Genomic DNA, 19,438 nt, shown 5'->3' with positions numbered 1-19,438 from the left:
GCTTATGTTGACCCAGAAAGTTTGTGACAGTAATATAAAGTCCTCGAACAATTAAATCGTAACTCCAAAGACCCATAGGTTCACGGATCTTTTAAACCATTATTCTACCCAGTCACTGCTTATTTCTGCGTACCGTTGGCCACAGCATTAATCCCCAAATTCACATTCCTTCCAATTCCAGTCAGAGGAGAGAAATCACTGAGAACACAACCCTGCTAGTGAGATAATCTACAAAAGAAAGATACAGACCATTTTCTTGATTAAGAGTGGTAAGGTTATAAGTTTAATTTACGAGTTTTTAAGTCCTTTATCTTTGGCTAGTGATGATACCTCAAAGTCTCTTGGTACCAAAACTCAGGAACATTATTTTTTTTCACTATATTCATAGAAGCTTTATTTATAATAGCCAGAAGCTGGAAGAACCCAGATGTCCTCCAACAGAGGAATGGATACAGAAAATGTGGTAGAGTTATACAATGAAGCTATTAAAAGCAAGCATCTTTCAATATTTTTAATGCTTCTGTGAGGATGCTCCCCCACCCTTCCACCCACTCCCACCTGAGCTCCCTGACATTCCCCTACATGGAGGCATCGAGCCTCCACAGGACAAAAGGCTTCTTTTCACATTGGTGCTCAACAAGACCATCCTCTGCTACATATACAACTGGAGCCATGGGTCCCCCCATGTGTACTCTGTGGTTGCCCTTGGGAGCTCTGGGAGTCTGGTTGGTTGGTATTGTTGTTCTTCCTATGGGGCTGCAAACCCCTTTCCACTCCTTCAGTCCTTTCTCTAACTCCTCCACTGGGATCTGTGCTCAGTCTAATGGTTGGCTGCGAGCATCTACAATTTTAAAAGAACAAAACACAACTAGATAAATGTTGAATGAGGGTGGATCAGAGTAACGTTGCAACATTTCTTTCTGGCAGGTCAAAGTTACTTCGGACATATGATAATTATTTTTATTTATACCTTCTTAATTGTTTTGGTTAATACATCTGGACTAGGGACAGGGTCGTGAAAATCTCAAATGTGTTGCAAAGGCAGACATGACTGTTGAGGGTAGAGAGGGGGCTGAAAATTGTCCGAGCAATCATGAAATGGAGTCAGAACAGGCTGGAGTTTCCTGGATCACTTCAGCTAGAACATAATCCCATTTGTAGCGTTTTCGAATGACAAAAGAGCATTAATTACGCAGAGCCTGTGTGAGGGCACCTGAGTGGGGAAGTACTTCCGAGAAGACACTGGAATGGGAAGATCACTGAGCAGGGAAGAAGGGCAGTGCTTATTCCGTTTAGAAAGCTGTTTTACATATTTAGTTATAGGGGAGCCGTCAGATGGGTTCATAGGTAACACTGAGGGATGTTTTTGTTACAAAGGCGAGGAGTGAAGTGTGAATCGACGGCACCATAAACGATCCCTGTCCTTACTCCTCCTAGCATAGCTCAGTCTATCAAGTTCCCCTTATCCCAAGCTCTTTCCTGTGCAGTACAAAGACTCAGCAGATTTTCCGGAAAAGGAGGCCCTGAAGCGTCTTTTGAAAAGGCAGAGCAGTAATAAGCTCCGAGAACTCTTATTTGTCATTCTTAGAACCCTCCATTCCTTAGCAATCTGCTGATGCTGCATTCTGTCTCTTACATTCTCCGGTGGCCTCACTTCTCGCAGACTTTATCCTTCGAAATTTAAAATATTATCCGCATACTTAATACAATTCTTCTGCCTTTCTGCACTGAAGCAACTCTCCCTGGACAATATCTGGCCACTTAAGACTCTGAGATGAATGTTGACTTCTGTCCCCTCTAAGCATCTGAGTCTCAAAGTAAGTCACTAAAGACTTAGCAGATTGTGTTTTGTTTTGTTTTGTTTTGTTTTGTTTTTGTCAAAATTAAAGTTAGCAGTCCTCCTAGAATTACCTCAAGTTTTGAGAATATTTCCCTTTCTATCTAGAAATTTTAAATCTGTGGTGAATGGGTGGTATATGAACACTACCATTTCTTGATACATTGATAACTTTATTTTAATCTTGGTGCGCTATGGTGATTATTAGATATTCGTACCCGCGGGTGGTAGGAAGGGCTTTCGCCGATATGGACTCCGGTCGTAAACTTTGTATGTCCAGGGAGGAGCTCCAGCAATCACGCCCCTCGCCCAGATCTCCCTAACTGCCATAACTATCACGAAATTCATCTCCAGATCCTCAACAGAACCCTCTCCTCATTTTAGGTGAAAAGTCTGAACAAAAGCCAGTAATCTCTGAATAGGAAAACTCACCAATCCCTGAACTTCCCACAGAGACCCATCCATCCTGAGCACAAAAACCTACCAATCGCTGAACAGGAAAACCCACCAATCCCTGAGTTCCCCCAAGCTCAGGATTTGAAATCTGACCAATCCTCACCCTGGAAATCTCCAGCCCCAGAAAGCTCTATTTTCCCCCAAGAATCCCTATATAAGCAGTGTGCTTTGTCTGCTCTCTCCCAAGAGCATAGGTAGCCACTCCTGGATTCCTCTTTCCTCTCCCTGAACCCTCTTTTATGAGACGTGCTGCCTGGTGAGACTCTCTCATCAGAAGAAGACAAGGAGCAAGGAAGAGAAGGGGAGCAGGGCTGAGGCTCTTGAGCTCCTGAGCTCAGCTGGGGATCCCCTCCTCTGGGAGCTGCAATGCCTCTGCTCAGGTTTCCTCTCAGAGCTGTGTGGTTCCTGGGCTCCTGTGTCTCAGGACCCCTTTCCATTGGGACACTGTTGGGACACCTCAGAGCTGTGTGGTCCCTGGATTTCCAAGTCCCAGGACAACTTCCCATCCAATCAGAAAGGCCAATGCTGATGACTTGACTTAAACCTGAAAATAACTTGCGCTCTCCGGATAAAGCTTGTAGGAGTACGTGATCTCCCACTACTTTAAAGCTAGTAAATCTTTCCTTTTTTATTTCCTCGGTTTTCTATTTAATTGAATGTTGTATCCAAGTAATACTGATTTTATTACCTAAAGTTAGTCAGGCATTACGTCTTGTTTTGTTTTTTAAACTGGATATATTTTTATTCACATTTCAAATGTTATTCCCTTTCCCCGTTTCCCGGCCATAAGCCCCCTAATGCCATCCCTCCTCTCCCTTCTTCTATGAGGGTGTTTCCCCCTTCCCAGCAACCCATCCCTTCCTGCCTCCCTGTCCTGACATTCCCCTACACTGGGAGGTGGGGGAGGGTCCAGCCTTGGCAAGACCAAGGGCTTCTCCTCCCCTTGGTGCCCAACAAGGCCATCCTCTGCTGCATATGCAGCTGGAGCCATGGATCTGTCTTTGGATGGTGGTTTAGTCCCTGGGAGCTCTGGTTGGTTGGTACTGTTTTTCTTAGGGGGTTGCAAGCCCCTTCAGCTCCTTCAATCCTTTCTCTAATTCCTCCAACAGGGACCCCGTTCTCAGTTCAATGGTTTGCTGCTAGCATTTGCCTCTGTATGTCAGGCTCCTCTCAGCATGCACTTCTTAGCTTCATCAATATTGTCTGGGTCTGGTGGCTGTATGTATATGGGCTGGATTCCCCAGGTAGGGCAGGCCCGGAATGGCCATTCCTTCAGTCTCTACTCCAAACTTTGTCTCTATATCTCCTCCTATGAATATTTTTGTTCCCCCTGTTAAGAAAGAGTGAAGCATCCTCACTTTGGTTGTCCTTGAGCTTCATGTGGTCTGTGGATTGTATCTTGGGTAATTCGAGCTTTGGGGTTTATATCCACTTATCAATAAGTGCATTACATTTTAAGGCATCTCATATATTTTGTCAGTAATATAACTACTGATATTGTATTTCAGTGATGATACATTTATATCAGAAATAAAACGTTTCTTGCAGAAGCACCACAACACTTGGTGCTTGTCAGGACATACTTTATAATAACTCTTACACTTTCTTATGACTATTTCTCTGAGGTGCTTTTGTGGATTCCCTTTCTCCACACAATGATTGGCATTTTCTAGGGCTGTCATCTCAGCTACGTCTTTTCTAACTGTCCATGTTTTCTATATAATCCGATTGACTTAATCATTTAAATTTACACCGATGATTGCTGATTAAAAATTAGTTTCCAATCTCTAAATCCATCTCACATGGGCTGCCGTATCTCCAAATATAGACACAGTTATCTTCTAAATATCTTCCTATGTTTGCTGACTTCACAAAAGTATATAGCAGTAAAGTATATAAAATTAAGAAATAACTAATACTTGCAAATCTCCACTACTCAAGACAGTATCTATAATTGAACTTATTTCTTATATTTTTGGAATTAATATTCTGTTGTAACAGGCCAAACTGTAAAACAGCAGCCAGTTATGACTCCTTTTGCCGCTGTGAGTAAGCTTTGAGGCTTTTCAAAGAGTGTGTAATCAAGATGATGTCGGTGATATAGTTAGATTGATGTGACTGTTCTTCTTCACTTCTTTCTGTTTCATTTGATGACATCACTGGAGATTTAGAAAATATTAAAGCATAAAGCACATTATGTAAACCAAGCTATGGGTTTACACGGTCACAGGCACCTATTTAATGATATCTTTTTAGAACCTTTACCTTGCAAATTAAACCTCCTGATGTTTCCAAAAGTTTAGACAGTCCTCCATGAATGAAAAGGAACCACATTTCCATGACTGTGAAATAACAAGGTATATTCTGGTCCCCCAGTCTTTTCAAACCCAGTGTTTGTGGAATACAAAAATCATACATTTTTCTCTATTATTGAATCTCATGGCAACAGGCTGGGTATTAAACATTTTAAATATTCTATGTTTAAATAAAAAAGTAAGCTTAAACATAGATGTTCAACTCCTTTATTGATAAGAAATGCTGTGGAACAGTGAGCATCAGGCACCCCACATCCACACCGCACACACACACACACACACACACACACACACACACACACACATAAAGTTTTTCCCAAGATTCCTTTTACATACATAATTACACTTCTCATACAAATCTCCAGGGCTGATAGTAGTGCTCGATAACTATTGAATGACTAAAGAAAAGTAAAAGAGAGGAAGAGATGAGAAGATGAAAAGAAAAGTTGTAAGGGGGAAATAAGAAGATATGGCAAGAATGAAAGGGAAAGGGGCAAAGATAGGAGATTGAGGAATTATTGATTGGTTGCTGACTGTTGTGAGAAGGGAAAGTTGCTGAGTAGACAGAACCACCCAAGGGAAGTTTTAGGATGATGGGATTTTTATGTGTAGTGGGCCTACGAGTCAAGGTCAATATAGAACATTTAACCAGTAACAGTGAATAATACTAACTGCAAATACAAAAAAAAAAAAAGTGAATAAACTTTGACATGGAAATTTAAGTTAAAAATTAATCTGACAGTAAAAAATTCGTGGTACTGCCTCTCTGAATTGAAGGGTGGAGAAATGGCTAAACAAAGTTGTTTTTAGAATTAAGATCAATAGGGTTGGGGATTTGGCTCAGTGGTAGAGCGCTTGCCTAGCAAGCACAAGGCCCTGGGTTCGGTCCCCAGCTCTGGAAAAAAAAAACAGAATTAAGATCAATAAATTGATAGATAGATGATAGATAGATAGATAGATAGATAGATAGATAGATAGATAGATATAAAATAGTTATTTACCATGAGACAGTCTCTTTGAACTGAAAATGTGACGTTGGTAGGGGACACCCCTAAAGCACTGTAGGCCCTTGTTATTCCATTTGGTTGCCCACCAGAATTAGGTGATGAAACCTATTGCTTTTGATAGCACACACCTCAGAAGCACAAGACAGAGGAAGTGAGATAGAACTGTGTTGGAAGCTTCTTCCCTCCAGGGCAGTTTTCATGGTCACAGTAAATTCCGTTCGGACTGCTAGGGACTGTCAACTGCCTGTTTATCCTATGATCTAGACCAACTTGCCAAATAGGGATGAGCCCACTTGAACTATTGTGGTACTACATGGGGAGACCCACCCCTCAAAACGGAATGTATGCCAGGGACTAAGTGCCAGTTGAAACTTCATTATAGGGAGATTATAGGCTCTCTGGGGTGTGAGGGTGGAGGGTGGACCCTTTAAATTGACATAGTGAGTAGATGGGGAGGGGAACATCCTTATAGAAGAAGGAGAGGGGGGATAGAGGGCTTTTGGACAGGAAACTGGGAAAGGGAATAACATTTCAAATGTAAATAAAAATATCCAATAAAAAATAAAATAAATTGACAGTGTCCAATTGCCTTCTTAATATATATGTTTACCATCATAAACAATTACCACTGTAGGCATTAATCAAATAAACTTAATAGGACTGATATAAACGTGATGTTTTCACAATTTGTCCTTTCAGGATCCTCTGGAGCCAAGCTGTACGTAGGCATTGCTATAAGCTCCAGAGGGTAGGTTTTACCTGTTTAAAGTCTTTATAGACTTACGACTAAATAAACAATAGGATCGAGCAAAATCTGACTATCAATCTGTTAAAAGAAACTAAACAGGAAGATAAGATCTAACTGTATTATCTGAATAAGACAGATTTTCTCATTTTTGGAATATTCTAAAGAACTAAATAGGAAGTCCTGTGTATTTACATATTAAAGACCATGAGAAAAGACACTGAATATTTTTAAATTTTAAGAAATCTTATATTACTTCAGATCTCAGGGGATTTTTAAGGATCCTACTGTTTTATTTCTATATTCCTAATTATTAACTGTTCTGACAGGAATAAATATTTCTGTATATCTTTTATGAAGGATACCTGATGAGTAGGTCTTTACTAGAATTGTTAGTTAATTTGAATGTCATTAAATTTTCTTTTATAGAGACAATGTGTTACCTATACTTCTAGCTTAGGAACATTGTATAGAATCAGAGTGATAGACTTGCAAAATAGATCTTATTTCAGAACTTCAGTTAGGGATAAAGGCACGGATTGTAGAGCTATTCCCATGTGAGTTAAGTTTGTATAGCCAACCATTAAGCTATGCTAAGTGCATACTAGTTGCACAACACTGCAAGATGAAATGTGAAAATGTTAAGGTATACTCAAAGGAAATTTTGACATAATTTTATAATTTTAGGAAGATCACTATAACTACCTGACATTTCTTTTTCTGTTTGCTTAAAAATGATCACTTCTAAAAGGATTTCAGCGTTTAACAAAAGAAGACATGATTATTGTGAGAAGGGATGAAAATAGACTGGGAGAAAATAAGATAAATTCAGAAATGTAGGAATCATCTCACAATGAACTCCCATCCACACTTCAAACCCCCAAACACGTAAACAGTGGATTCCGAAATTTCCAGTGGAGGACAAAGTCAATGCAAAACAAAAAATATAGAGTTGCTAATATATTAAAATAGTTAAGCCAATAACTTAAGAAATACCCCTGAGAATCTCTCACAGAATTCTCTAATGCTACTCATGGGTAAACAGAATAAAGCTTAAATGTCTATCATACATTATAATTTTTAGAGAATATCCATTTCTTTTAATGTCTCAGTAGTGTGCCACTCCAAATCACAGCAAAATCCATGCACCATGTGGCTCAAACATCTTGAACATTTAAGTAGCTTAGCAAGGACCAGAAAGAGTAAAACTTGGACATTGTGTACTTCCCCCAGGCCTTTTTCTGAAAACATAGTTTTACAACCTTCACTTTCTTAAAGACTCGGCAGCAACCATCCATGGTCTAATCCATCCAACAAATTTGAAATTTTCTCATATTTTTAGAATATGCATAACCTAAAATCAGTACCTACACCAAAAACCACAGGTAATACCAAATAAGGAAAAATATGGAAATAATTATAAGAAGTTAATATATAATTATAAACAGAACATACCTTAGATATATCGATTACGTAAACATTCATTTCAAATAAATCAAGGATTTAATATTACTACTCTTAGTAAAACACATCAGGTTAAGTATATCTGTCTTTCACATTTGGAAACTCAGAAGTATGTGGCAATATTGCCTTCGTATAGACAAGATTTTATAAAGATGAAGATATTTTGTGTTTTTGAAGAAAGAAAAACCTATAAACATCAACAATAAAGCAATTAGAAATGTGTTGCTGTTCTACGAAGACTCCTAATGAAAACATAGACTTAAATTGAGTCTGCCTTTATTCTTAGGTGACAGAAATTTTGAGGCAATTAAATATGTAGTATACCAAAGAGTTTTTGAGGCAAAAACAAAAATTGAATCTGAGAAATTTTTCCAGTTAGATGATATCAGTCTCCTTTTGAATCCATAGATGCAAACTCCCAATAAGTTACCCCACAGTGTGACTACTTAAAAGACAATCGTGTTTCCTGGTATGGCCTCCAAGACAAATTGCAAAAGATGCCCTTGAGTAAAAAAGTGAGTTGACTTCCATGTAAAGAAAATTTAGTCAGAAGTTAATTACTGAAAAAAAAATGTGCTTAGTGTCTCCCTGCCAAGCCATGCTGACAGCAGTTAAATAGGAGTCCAATTTTTCTGTTCATCGTCTTCCTCATCAGCCTAGTAAAGTCAGTCTATTTAAAATCTTCTTCTTTCTCAGAGAGAAATAACCTAAAACACTCTGTGTATACATCCTGAAAAATAAATCCTACTATTCATGTTCATAGGCTCCATCAAGATGAAGTTACTTCTTTGGGCCTGCATCATGTGTGTCGCTTTTGCAAAGAGGGTAAGTAACTGAACTGTCAACCCCTGTAGCAATGGGTGTAAATATCAAGTAAGTGTTAGTGAAGGATGAAGGGAGAACAGTGCCTATTCAAGTCATCAGGTTGTGGGCATAAATGTGGCTGTGTCTAAATCTCAAAAGGAAATCTTGAAAAGACAGATAATGTGGATCTAAAACCTGGAACAGATCAGTAGCACAGAAAGAACTTAAGTTCAGACTCAGGAAGCTGGAAGGAGGAAGCATTATAGCGAATTACAATCCTGTATAGACAGTTTTAGCAGGTTCTCTGGCAGTGAAATTTTATTGCTGAAATGTGGAGAGAACCAAAGGATGCTCAAAGGGGCCAATAGAATGGACGTGATGGCATTCAGTGTAAGGTGAACTGATGAGACTCTAGATCATTTTTTCTTTCATTCAGAATCCTACTATGTAGTCCTGGCTTGCCTGGCACTCCTTATGGAGACCAAGCTGGACTCAAACTGAGGGATTTGCCTGCCTTTGCCTCCTAGATGCTGGGAATAAAGGTGGGATTGAAAACAGTTTTAATTCTAGCAAATGAAGTATGTTAAACTCTTTCTTTAGAAAAGAAGGAACATCATCCACTCCAAGAAATTGCTTTGAATACTAAGATAATTACTGAAAGTGCTTTACAAAATGTCTAAGATCGAGTAGATATTTAAACTACTTGATGCTTCTAATTATTATTAGCATCCTGGCTAAATTTCAAAATACTATTATGTCTCTTAAATACACCTAAATTAATTTTTAATTCTTAAAATAGTATATGTTGGGTTTCCTACATTGTCTTTTATTCTGTATAGTACCTTATCTATGGTGAAATCAGAAGTCATAATAAAGTTCCATGGTTAATTCAGAAGACATAATGAAGTTTCATTAGAAAATAATATATAGTGTATAGGACTACAAAAATGGCACTAGATCACACAAACACACAAACACACATACATACACATACATACACATACACACATACACAATTATACACACACATACACACACATTCACACATACATACATGTACACATGCACGTATATACACACATTCACACATACATGCACATATACACATATACAAACATACACATACACACATATGCACACATACACACATAAATTCACACATACATGCACACACACACACACACACACACACACACACACACACAGAGCAACATCAGAGTGGTTAAAAAAAACATGCAGGAATTAGAACCAAATGGCCTCTGAGGTGGCAAAGATTTACCTGCATATACAATGTTGCAAACTAAATTCTATTCAGTCAAAATAAAAGTTCCTGTTCAAAACATCATAATGACTATGATGGCAAGGCTGCTCACTTCAGACCAGGGGACTCATAGTCAAGAAAAAAATTTATGATAAGACAATGCAAATTCTTCAGTAAAAGGAAAGTCTAAATGTAGGCGTTCTCAAACAAATAACCACATTAAAATATTTTTTTTCTTTTTTTAGAGACGTTATCCCTTCATTCACAAGGTAAAACAATTCAATTCCTTTAAATTATCATGTTAATATTAAAGTATATTTGCATTTAAATGTTCTCTACTTTGGGCAGTGAAATTTATTTAATTGCTCTTAAAATATTTCTTTTATTCATTTATTCAGATTAGATGAAAAAGCTATAGAATATAAATTACGTATGCTAAACGTGTTTGCCAGCAAGCCTTCATTTCTGATGACCAGAGGCATGAAATGAACACCTTTTATGGTGAAATCAAAGTCTGTTATGTCCTGATTTACCTTCATGATTCTCTATTTCTTAATTTGTACTTAAATAATATGACCAATGAGAAAATGATGGCATGAAGATTAGAACAGAAACAAGATGTTAAACAACTATATATTAAATTATATGTTTCATTTGCATATCAGGGTTTTTTTTGTTTTAGGGAAGTAGGGAAAGGGTTTCGTGTAGCCCAGGCTGACCTCCATCTGTGTTTCTAAGCGTGATCTTAACTTTCCATCCTCCTGCTTCCACCTCCCGAGGGTTAGAATTATAAGCATCTACCATCATGCCCGACTGAATTCCATCTGGATACTGGAAACTACAAATAGTATGAATGCAAATTCCAAGGAGCTTGGCAACTTCTGTGCAGCAGACAGCCATCAATTATTTCATATAGGAGACAAATGTGCTTACCAATATTTGGTTTTCCTCAGTTCTTTATAATCTTTATCTCAAATGATGATGACAAACATATATACTAAAAACGTTACAAGTATCCTTAGCCACAAGTGGGTTATGGATTGATATGTAAATGCTTTTTAGTTAAAAACAGCAGAATTCCTGGCAAAGCAGCTGAAAACCTTGGAAACTTTTCAAAATTAAAACAACATTTGATTTATATTATCAGTCATCAGATTCTGAAGCTCCTTCAATAATAACAGTAACTGACACTTGCCCCTTAACCTGCCCTGGAATGTTATTGACTGTATATTTCTTCATCCCTAGGGAATATGGGGGAAAAATCATTGGAAGATTTTAAGATTAGTAATTCTAGAAAATCAATCTAAAATTGGAAAGTAATATTGAATTTTAAATGGAAAGATTGGCTGGCTACAGGTGTAGAAATCTGGTCTGGTTGCACTTGTTAATAGCTAGGATCCTAATGCCTATAGCCAACATACCAGAAAGCAAATGCTGTGTGTGTGTGTGTGTGTGTGTGTGTGTGTGTGTGTGTGTGTGTGTGTTGCCACAGTGCCAGAAGCAGTGGAGAGAATGTAGAGGCTGGTGTTAAGATTCCTCTCTGCACATTTACAGGTTGTTATGAATATTCTTAAGGGATGGATGTGTACAGGGCTTTGTATGCTTAGTTGGGCAATCATACCTTATCAGTTGGACCAGAGGTTATTGTGCTGTGTGTTCTTTCTTGTAGCGATTTAAGTTCAAAAGAGTATGTGGCAGCTGGAGACACTAGGCTGCCACGGAATTGGGATATATATTTCTGGCATGGTGGCAACCTGCTTTGGGAACTAGATGGGTAGAGATTGCTGCCAGGCTTAGAGAGAAGCCATCGGCAGTGTGATACGGGATGGAGCAGAGCAGGTGAGACACTTGGCTGACTGAGATGAGGATATCTACCAGATATCTAGGGGCACTATGGTGCTGGATCAAGTTCAGGTAAAAGAAAGCATTTTTTAATATAATTTTACAACAACAATGGTATAGAAACACTGGAACAGGGTAGACAGTAATCCTTGAATATCCATGGTGTTCTGTGTATGCAGGGTTCATAGGGGGCTGTGCATGTGTATGGTAGTGTGTGTGGACACTGCTGTGGAGGACAGAGGTTGAAGTTGGTGTCTTACTCAGTTGCTCTCTTCCTTATACTTCAAGTCAATATCTCTTCTCTTGCTCACTCCAGGCTGGCTGGCCAACACACTGTAGCTATCCTCCTCTCTGCATGGCTGAACCTTTCCTGCACCTCAAGTGCATTACCTCTGTGTCAGAATTTTTACATATAATTCTATATGTACAATATCCGTTACATTTCATTAGTTCCTTGAGTTCCATACAAGGATTTTCATCGTATTTTACCACTCTTCCCTCTGTTATGTGTGGCTTTTGTACAGGTGCTGGTGATAAATGACGGTCATTCTGCTTGCACGACTGGCACTTTCATGACTGAGATGTCCTCTCAGTCTTTAAATTTTATTTATGCACATGACATTCTGCTTCTTTAAATTCTCCATCCAATGTATTTTGACCATGCTCCTTCTCCCTCCCCACCCCAAGACCTCACAAACTATCCCCATCTCTGTGACCACCCAACTTCATATTCTCAATCCCTCTTCAAAAAAAACTCAAAAAACCAAAAAAACAGAAAAACGAAACAAGACAAAATCAGGAAAACGAAAAACACTAAGCAATAACAGAAGCAAAGCGCACACAGAAAAACTGAGGGTCTGTTTCGGGTTGATAAGGTGCTCCAGAGCATAAGGCCTGCCCTACAGCGTGTCACTCCATTGGAGAGAACGATCTTCCCCTCTCCCAGCAGGTATCCATTGTAACTATCTTCTTGGTCAAGGCTGGGTCTTTGTGTCCACTGCCTCTTTGCGGGTCTGCTGCGTGTTGCCACAGTTTCTTTGAGTCAGTTTGTAGATCAGTCTCGTGTCTGGAACACACTGTGTCTCTGGAGTCCTCCAGTACCTCTCCCATTCTTTCTGACTCCTCTTCTCAATTCATCCCTGATTCTTGAGTCTAGGGGTTTGATGAAAACATCTCATTAAAGGCTAAGCTCTCCAAGGTCACTCACTGTCTGCACATTGACCAGTTGTGGGTCTCTGTGTTGACTACCATCTACTGCAAAAAGCCTCTCTGGTGACGGCTGGTCAATACACTGATCAATGGGTATAGAGTGTGTCATTACAAGTCTTTTCATTCTGTGTTCATTTAGCAGAAGAGTAGTGGTGATCCCTACCCCAGACCCCTGAGCCATTGTCTCACTGGGCCTCCAGCTCTTCTCCTCACAAACGCTGTCAGGCATCACACCATGTATAAAGGATGCTTACTAAAAGTCAGGCATTGTGTTACATGCCCATACTCCTAGAACCCGAGGCCAAGCTGGGAGGATTGCCCTATCTTGGAGGTCAGCACACAGGCTCTACATGATGAGGTCGTGATATGGTCTAAGTGTCAAGGACCTGGCCCAAGGCCACCTAGCAAGATACGCTCTCAAAAGAAAAATGATAGTAATATGATGATAAATAGTTATAGGAAAACTGAAGACAGGGCAAATGTTGATGGCTCTTAAGAGAGAAAACTCTTAAATGTTATTACTCACAGCTCCTCCAATTGTAAGCAGAGGTTTAAAGGGTTATGTTTTCAATGGCCTCAACTTTACAACAAATCTTTTGTTTCAGAAATCGCCCTCATCCACTGAAGAGGTAAAGTGATTTCACATGTTCTGGAATTTTGTAGTTAAATATATTAATATATAGTGTGTACTATTTTTCCTTAAGATATCATTTCTATCAAATGATATTACACAGTTCAGTGTTACTGTGGTTTTGGGTTTTGTTTTGTTTGTTTGTTTTTTGTTTTTTGTTTTGGTTGAAGGACTAGGAGATTTAAGGACACGTTCACTTCTCTTCATTCGTGGCCCCACATGCATATGCATATCTTGTGCATGACAAAACGTTTTATCCACACTGGCATCCTGCCCATCACTGTACGTGCTTAGCAGGATGAGCGGGTTAAAATGAAACATAAGCTTACAAAGTTTGACATTATAAAAAGTATAATTAACAAGGAAGGCAGCACTTTACCAAAAAAAATGTGAAAACTGAATCTGTGCCACAGGGAGTCTATTATTAGGAAAATACCTTGCAATGCATCTAAATAAAACAACTCCAGGCATAAGAAACACTGAGTATAATTCTTTGAGTGACAGTCAAGCCGTAGCTATATAAATGACCAAATTCTAAGATCCTGATTTGGAAAACCAGGGAGGGGGGCATTTATGATAGGATATAAAATATTAGATGTGCATGAGTAAAAAACATTCCTATTTTCTGTGAATTCTTACATAATTAGGTGACCTGACAGGTCCATGGCAGTCTTTCAGAATGGGATAGATAAATCTAGTAGAACCACCAGAGGAATAAGTAGGGGTCCTATCACAAGAAAGAATTTGAAATTTGGTGGTTAAATGCATGACCGATGTTATTAAAAATGCCCATTTAAAACAGAAATATCGCTGGGAAATTTATATATGAAAAGCCAAGCTCGTTTTTCACACTTTCTGGCTGCCCTTCTGATAATAATACCTTGAAGGAAACGAAAGTTTGAGGAAACAGGACAGATATGGGACATGGGTCACAAATAGTGGGGGAAGAACATGGACCTGAAGGCTTCAAGTAGGACAATCTACAGAGAAGAGGGTGCGGGGTGCGGGGGTGGTGTGAGGTGCTACAGGCACAGATAAAGAACACAGTGAAGAGTATCCTGGAAGAACCAGTCCTCCATCCTCCATTAAGTCTTAATCTGCATTCAATGCATAGCTTACCTATGCCCATCCTAACCTGGGCGGTGTATTCTGTAATATGTCACACTCTGTCACCTGTACACAGTGTTTCTCCTTCAGTTTGGATTGATTGGATTTTCTCAAACTAGTTTCATTTCAGTAGTTATGGATACATATTAGTTGTTTTTAAAAAAAGGTGTTCCCTTAAAAACATTATTCATATATGACCACAGTTATAACAGAAATAAATACAGCTACGTGTATAAACGATCGGCCAACTTCAATGAACTCATTTTCTTCTGTTTAGGATTACTTTGGAAATCGCTACCCACTTAAACCATCTCTGAATATCCCCTATGGCCTATGGAATGATAATTTGCCACCTTTTGTTTTGCCTCCTCTTAACACTCAACAAGGAAACGCCATCACCAAATTCTCCGGAAATTCTGAGCTTGAAAGAGGGCTATCTCTATATCCTTGGATTCCCACTTCTCCCAAATTTCGCTATATATACCAAAACTATAACTACCCCGCAGATGCGCCACTGAATGGTCCTGCAATTGTTCCTCTTCCTCCTCCCCGACCCTTTCCTCCCAGGCCATATCCCTTTGTCATCCCTCCAAAGATTTCTGTCATCTCACCCATTGGACATGAGCCTGTAGCAGCTTCTGCTGTGCCTGCTGAAGGCGAGGCTTTGGTACCTGAGATCCCTGTAGATAAACATATTGCGGGTCTGCCTCCGGCGATCAAACTTGCAACACCCATGCCACCCTCTGAACCCAAATCTCTTGCACCTGAACCTGCTCCAGCCCACTTTGCTGCACCCGAGCCTGTCCCAGTCCATTTTCTTGCACCGGAACCTGCTCATCCCCAGCCAGAGATGGCTGTGCCTGCCGCACCCCACCCCATGGCACCTGAACCCGCTGTAGCCCTATCTGTGGGAGCACAGCCTCTAGAAGCTGAAACCCCTGCAGGCCAGTCTCCTGAGAACAAACCTACTTCAGGTGAGCTTGCTGTAGCACAGTCTCTGCCGACCTTGCCTGCTGCAGGCCAACCTCCTCCGGATGAACTCATGGCAAGCCAGTCTCTTGTGGGAAAACTTATTACAGCTGAGCCTACTGAAGCAAAACAGGAGGGACCTGAACCTTTTGAGGCCAAATCTGCTAGCCACGAACCACAGCCGTTTTCTACCAGGTAAGTTACCTATCACACCCAGCCCTGCCTTATAATTTTAAACATATGCTTTATTTCAGACAAGAGACGAAACCCTCTTTATGTTAGCGATCCTGTTTGCAAGCAGATTCCTCTGGAACTTTTATAAAGCACCTCAGAATAACTAGAAGATTTAGAAAAGAAAGCCCCAGGGCTACCAAATGAAGTATATTTAATCATAAATGAAAATGCCCTTTTCCGTTTTAGGTAGAGAAGTGAGATTTTTCTGGAGAAGAGAGTGATATTCATTTGTTTCTGTAAGTCATGCATAATAATGAGATGTGGAGGTTCTGGGTTAACTGCAACTACACTACATCTCCTCAGCTGACACTGCCTCCCAGTAGTCATGTATGTATATGCACATATACACACATGGAATGACAAAGTGAGGTGCAGTCGCCAGTTATCAGCCCCTCAGGAGATAAGACATGATGAATTTGTTTCCTGTGTAAAATTTTCAGGTTGTTATTAGAATAGGTCTTTAAACTGATCCAAAGTGAGTATGACCTGACTACCCTGCAACGATACTCATCCCTTTCGGAACAAGCTCCTCTAAACCGGAAGGAGACTGAAATGAGGAGGAAGGCTGACCAGTAAGGCCTGCCAGCCATTCTCCATCCTCACCCACTTTCTGCTCCCACACCCTGTCCTAAGAAGAAAGGCCCCGAGCCAAAGTGCTCAGTTGATCTCCTCACTTCCTATCTAACCAAAAATAAGCGAAATAAAACAATTTCCAAGTCCTAACCCCGAATTATTACCAGGTTATGATTATAAATGTTCCTTGGACTGGAAAGAGGGAGACATTATTTTGTCTGCCAGCCAAATAAACTTCGACTGAGGGGCCACCCATGCCTAAAGTTATGTTGAGAATAAATGTGCTGTAAGCGATCTCTGTCAGTGATGCACCTTCACAAATAGCCATTCATAAAGACATTATACACTTTCAGTTTTTCCTTAAACCCCTAACTCTAGCTAAATTATTTGATGCTTTATTTTACTAGTATTTAAGATGAGAGGCCTATTAGTGAATAACATCAAGATATTAGATTCATTTAACAATTTCACATGCATTTAGGCACATGTATCAAGTTTCTTACAAATGTAAGATACTCAGCATGAAATGGGTAAAGTGGAAAACGCTACCTTTCTAGACAGTCTATTAAGATGGAAAAGAATTTTCCTTTACTTCTTTGATTCATCTCAAGGGACATTGTAGATCTATCTCAATAGCTGCTCCAACCCATGATCTGTGATATCTGCGTATGCATTCAAATCAACCGAACTGCTGCGATTTGATTAAACTGTTACGCTGATGCTTAGTAACTCCTCTAAGAATATATAATTGTAAGCACTCTGCATCTGTATGCAGATGGGGAGAGAACATTCTTTCTTTTAAATGTGTATTGTGATGAGTGCTTTCAGATGATCATTCTACATAGGCTTTTATAACAAACTCTTGAGTAAAGAAAAACAGTTTTGCTCTATATGTACAAAAATCGACAGTTTATTATGCAAAACTGACATGTTATCTTACTGTTTTACAGATGCTGATGAACCAATCAAAGAAACCTAAACATTCTTTCTTTTCCCAACAAATATTCCCTGTTTTATTAAAGCTATCAGTCTCTCCACATCTGTTGGTTTGTGTTGGATTTCTTTAAACCTATAACAAAATAAGATTGATGAAATACTTTATTATTTTCAGTCCAAATTATAAAATACATACTTTAACAGAAACATAAACAAATTTAAGTATGTGGTACCAGTACCTTTGGCTCTAGGATACAGCACAGACACATTGTTGCCTTTTGTTCTTAAATCCTTTCTCCTGAAGACCCTGTGACCACACACACGCTCCCCACCCACTGCCATTTTCTTGGCTTCAAAATGTCGTCAACTTTTCTAAGCAATTTTTAGAAATTTTCAGAATGTCTGTGCCTGTGTCAGAAGCCATTCTGAGCTCCTCACAATGATGAAGCCCTGACAGTAATCATACAAATAGATATTGTTCTCACTTTAAAGACAAGGTTTGTCCATTATTAAATAGTTACAAAGTATTTGTACAGAGATAAAAGAACATGCCAAAAAATTGTGGACTTTCACTATTGCTGAGAAGGATAGGTGAAATGAACTAGTGTGAGGTTGGTCAGTGATTTTAGTACTTTCTTTTCACTCTTGCAACAAATTACCACAAAGTACAATATATATATATATTTTTTTTTCTCATGGTATGAAGATCAAAAGTTCAAAAGTAATTTTACCAAGTTAAAAATCAGTGTGTTGGCAATCTGTGCCACCGATGGCCCTGGGGAAATTTCTTCCAATCTCTGCCTCTGGCTGTCGCCTTGTGACTTCTACCCACCTTCCACTCTTTGATGTGCAGTCACATGCACCCATGGATGAAAAGGGAAGATGAGAAATCCTAGATAGGTGGATACACAGCAAATCTCAGCACTTCTTACCTTACTAGTTAAAATTTATTCTCTTAGTTTTCTTCCCACAAATACAGAACAGCCACTTTCTTGTCAGATCAGAAATATCTCAAGATCCTTACCCTTCACTGAATCAGAACGAGACTTTTCCTATTCCTGAACATCGAACAACAACAACAACAACAACAAAAATTGGCCAGTTCTCTAAATGGTGGTCCCATGAAAAGCCTGAGACAGAATTGCCGAAATATTCCCATTTAGAAGGTTGTCGCTGCTCCTCCATTGGAAACGGAAACAGAAGAGACAATGTAGAGACATGTGCATGATTTTCCTCTCTGGAAATAAAGGTTGTAGTGATGATTTCCTCCAATCATATAAAAAGTGTGCTTAACAACTTTGGACTATCAAAGTCCACCTCCTGCTTGGAAGGCTGAAGTCCTGTTATATTGGATTTACTTATTTTGCAGAAAATAGAATGACAATTAGCATAGGATGGGGGCTGGCATAGTGTTCAGACTGTGTATATATGCTGTTAGAAGATAAAAAGTTGTGGAAACAAGGACTCCAACTAGATGACTAGATAGTAATGTGTTATCTACTAGAAACTTATGGAGAGAGTATACATTAAGGATGGTCACTCTCTAACAAATCATTTACTGTGAAATGAACATGTCAGTTCATTTAATCGTGGTAATATTTTATACTATGTGTATGCATGTATATGTATATATTACATATTTGTGTAGTGTATATACATTTAAAATATGTAAATACACATATATATCAAACATCATTATACACTTTGAAAATAGATAGTTTGCCAGTCAGATCCCCCAAAAAAAAAAAATCTCACAAGGGAAAAGAAAATAAAGGCTATCTCAGTCAAGCAATTAATATTATAGATTAAATTAAATATAAAACCCTATCTATTTAAAAGAATTAATTATCTGAGGACAGAAACACTCAGTGGAGCCTTTTTCCCTGAGGGTTTCTTTGACAACCTAATTTAATAAAAGTCTTCAGGATGCTGACCAACTTGCTTTCAGTTAAGGCTCTTGTGCCAGTATATACAATATATGTGCCCTTTCTACAACAAGTTTCTGTTAGTCCATATTGTTTCCTTACTTCACTGGCTACTCTAAAAAT

At 39.0% G+C, this 19,438-nt stretch overlaps 1 protein-coding gene and 1 long non-coding RNA gene across 6 annotated transcripts in view; one reads left to right on the top strand and one right to left on the bottom strand.

The window, feature by feature from the left end:
- Window positions 1-1,616: 1,616 nt before the first annotated feature.
- Prr27 (proline rich 27) lies at window positions 1,617-17,493 on the top strand. 5 transcript variants are annotated; one of them, NM_001432738.1, is given in 7 exon segments: window positions 1,623-1,817; window positions 8,588-8,649; window positions 10,135-10,158; window positions 13,546-13,569; window positions 14,956-15,842; window positions 16,068-16,117; window positions 17,405-17,493. In NM_001432738.1, coding segments are annotated over 5 exon segments (990 nt in total). In that variant the 5' UTR covers window positions 1,623-1,817; window positions 8,588-8,598; the 3' UTR covers window positions 16,072-16,117; window positions 17,405-17,493.
- LOC108352727 (uncharacterized) overlaps window positions 17,382-19,438 on the bottom strand; it is a 36,920-nt gene continuing 34,863 nt past the window's right edge. Inside the window, exon 5 of the long non-coding RNA XR_015637338.1 lies at window positions 17,382-17,523. This is a non-coding gene — a long non-coding RNA (uncharacterized LOC108352727). The remainder of the gene's footprint in view (window positions 17,524-19,438) is intronic.

The sequence above is a fragment of the Rattus norvegicus genome, chromosome 14 (assembly GCF_021556685.1).
Source record: "Rattus norvegicus strain SHRSP/BbbUtx chromosome 14, alternate assembly SHRSP_T2T, whole genome shotgun sequence".
NCBI lineage: Eukaryota > Metazoa > Chordata > Mammalia > Rodentia > Muridae > Rattus > Rattus norvegicus.
Note: the sequence above shows the minus strand (reverse complement) of the source record. Positions and strands in the feature narration are given on the sequence as shown.